The 2,580-nt window shown below is 33.9% G+C and overlaps 1 protein-coding gene across 1 annotated transcript; it reads left to right on the top strand.

Moving 5' to 3' along the window:
* The first annotated feature begins 11 nt into the window (after positions 1-11).
* LOC118745882 (neprilysin-3-like) lies at positions 12-996 on the top strand. The gene is made up of 2 exons (XM_036479548.1): positions 12-542; positions 781-996. The coding sequence occupies exons 1-2, from the start codon at positions 309-311 to the stop codon at positions 955-957; spliced, it is 411 nt and encodes a 136-aa protein (XP_036335441.1). The 5' UTR covers positions 12-308; the 3' UTR covers positions 958-996.
* The last annotated feature ends 1,584 nt before the right edge of the window (positions 997-2,580 follow it).

Below are 2,580 nucleotides of genomic sequence, written 5' to 3'. Positions count from 1 at the left end.
TATAATAGCGAGGTTTTAGTTTTTTAAACTATAATTTTATTTATTATATTATGTGTGCTCTGAACATCTGTTACCTCGTTTTCATCTTCAGCCGCAGTTTTGACACCATCTGATTGCTGCCTTATTTTCTGAAAGAATTTTTGGGTATTACCCCTTCCCGCCAGCATCTGAAGCTCGTCTTTCTACATCTGTTTCTTTCTGTTGAAGATTCGCTTCTCTTACCTCTTCCCTGGGCCAAAAGATTTGGATGGAAAACACTAGAGAATTACCTTCCAAACTTTATTTTTTACGGTTTTTGAATACCACTAATGATTTATCTTTTTTTTTATTCCAAAGAGTCTTTCGATAATATGTACATATATGTTAAACTACATACTTACAAAAATGTTTGCATTAAAGGTGAAAACATTGCTGATAATGGAGGTCTGAAAGCGGCTTACCACGCCTTTTTGAAATCTGAAGCAACCAAGGATGCCGATATTTTGAAGTTACCTGGATTAAACCTGACGCACAAACAACTATTTTTCGTATCATTCGCGCAAGTAAGTTCAAGACGTATCCATCAATGAGCGTTGTCTTATGTCCATAAAGAACTTTTAGCGCACAGGAGAGAAATGCTTTAAGAATTGGCACTGAATCGTCTAAAATTTGTGAGATTACATTTTTCCTCGATTTCCAGCATTTTACGAACTATGTATATACATAGATGTTTTTTTTTCAATTTTTATTAATAACTTGGTATCATAACTTATATTTGTTTAATGATTTTTCTAACCACAGGTATGGTGTTCCAGTACTACCAATGAGACGAGTATTTTGCAAATGGAAAAAGATGCTCATGCGCCGTCGCCATATCGCGTCATTGGAACACTTTCGAATACTTTCGAATTTGCTGATGCCTTTAATTGTAAAGCGAATAGCAAAATGAACCAAAATAAAAAATGTGTAGTGTGGTAATTGTAATTGTTAAAATAAAATGTAATAAAATAATTGATACTTTGTTGTTGTTTTACTACTACGTAAATACACAGAGAGAAAAAATAAACCATTTCCTCTTTTTTTCAAACTAAAACACATACGATATTGCGCCAAACGACCCTTTGTTTTTTTTTTAAGATTTATTTCGTTGTGCACTTCACAGATGCCTTTTCGTGATTAAGAAAAATCGAACAAAATAAAAAATTGCAAGTACCGTCTATATTAGCACCCGACCCGGACCCTCGTGAAAGCCCACAAATAGTATTTTATTTATTTGATTTATTAAATGAAAAATAATAATGAAATTATTATAATAATAATGAAATAATTATTTTACAATTTGAAGGAAAGGAGCACTAGCTGCCAGGGCTTACGGCTCGCTGCTCTAATAAAATTAATTTTTCTAGAAAAGTTAAATTGTTAGAGAATTGGTTGAAAGGAAAAAATACTATATACTACTGATACATTAATTAATACTACATTAAAAATGTGAGTTATTAAATAAATGAATAAAATACACAAGATAATTATATACAAGTCTTTTAAACAAGTAAAAATATATATGAGAATTCAAATCCCTTTCCTTAGGTCTGATTTAATTGATTACGATTTCCCAGATTTTCCGATGAAGGAATTCTCAGCAATTTCGAAGAAACTTGATTATCGAATAACTCTTTCCAGGTGGAAGCAAATTGCGTGCAGTCGTCTAGGAGATGTTTAGCAGTTACTGATGTCGAAGAGAGGTATTGGCAAGGAGGTTACCTCAAACCATTTAAAATATGTGAATATGTTATAAGTTTGTGTGTTATATGGAGGCGGATGAAAGTAGTAATATCATAGGTCCGGCATGCGGTTGGGTAGTTTGTTTTACTACCGGTAGGAACAACATGTGTGAAGTTGTCCTGGAAAGTATTCCATTCCCCAGTTCTTTTGATATTGAGGTATTCATTGATAAAAGAGAAAATGTCTTTGTTCACCATATAATCAAAAGTGTGAAGTGGTTCAGTTGCGGCCAGGGTGGGCAAAAACTCGGAGTTCGAGCGAGCGAGCGAGCAAACTCCTACTCAATGCCTCGCAGACAACGAGGCGCTCGTAGCTCGTACTCGTAGCAGCAATGAGGCGAGGCTCGCGCTCCAATTAAACGAGCGAGGCTGTTGCGTGTTGCCTCGCTTGCAGTGCGAGGCGAGTAGCTGTCTGCATACTCACTCTTCTAGGAAAGACGAATGAGCGACGAGCGAGCGCTCCTAGTGTACTATACAACACATGCAATTTTGTGCATAAAAATGTGGGAATGTATGTCAATAGATTATGTACGAAAATATGTTAATAATTGTATGTACATATGCATATATATATGTAAAGTATTATATTAGGGCAGCATTTAAAACGACAAATAAAATTTATTACATACATAAGCATAGATTATGAAATTAATTATACTTTAGAGTTATATTCAGACATGTGTACACACATAACATGCATATTTATATATGTTTGTATGTACGTATTTATGTATATATGCATTTATGTATGTATGTATGTACATATGCATGTATTTTGTCTTTACAGAGAAAAGTAAGTAACGAAGATATTATAATCGTT

Source organism: Rhagoletis pomonella, unplaced genomic scaffold, assembly GCF_013731165.1.
Source record: "Rhagoletis pomonella isolate Grant_MI unplaced genomic scaffold, Rhpom_1.0 Rhpom_scaffold_00009, whole genome shotgun sequence".
NCBI lineage: Eukaryota > Metazoa > Arthropoda > Insecta > Diptera > Tephritidae > Rhagoletis > Rhagoletis pomonella.
This window is presented reverse-complemented; position numbering and strand designations above follow the sequence as displayed.

Coding starts and splice junctions, on each gene's coding strand:
- LOC118745882 (XM_036479548.1), top strand. CDS start 309: ATGATTTATCTTTTTTTTTATTCCAAAGAGTCTTTCGATAATATGTAC. Junction 543..780: donor TTTTCGTATCATTCGCGCAA/GTAAGTTCAAGA, acceptor TTCTAACCACAG/GTATGGTGTTCCAGTACTAC.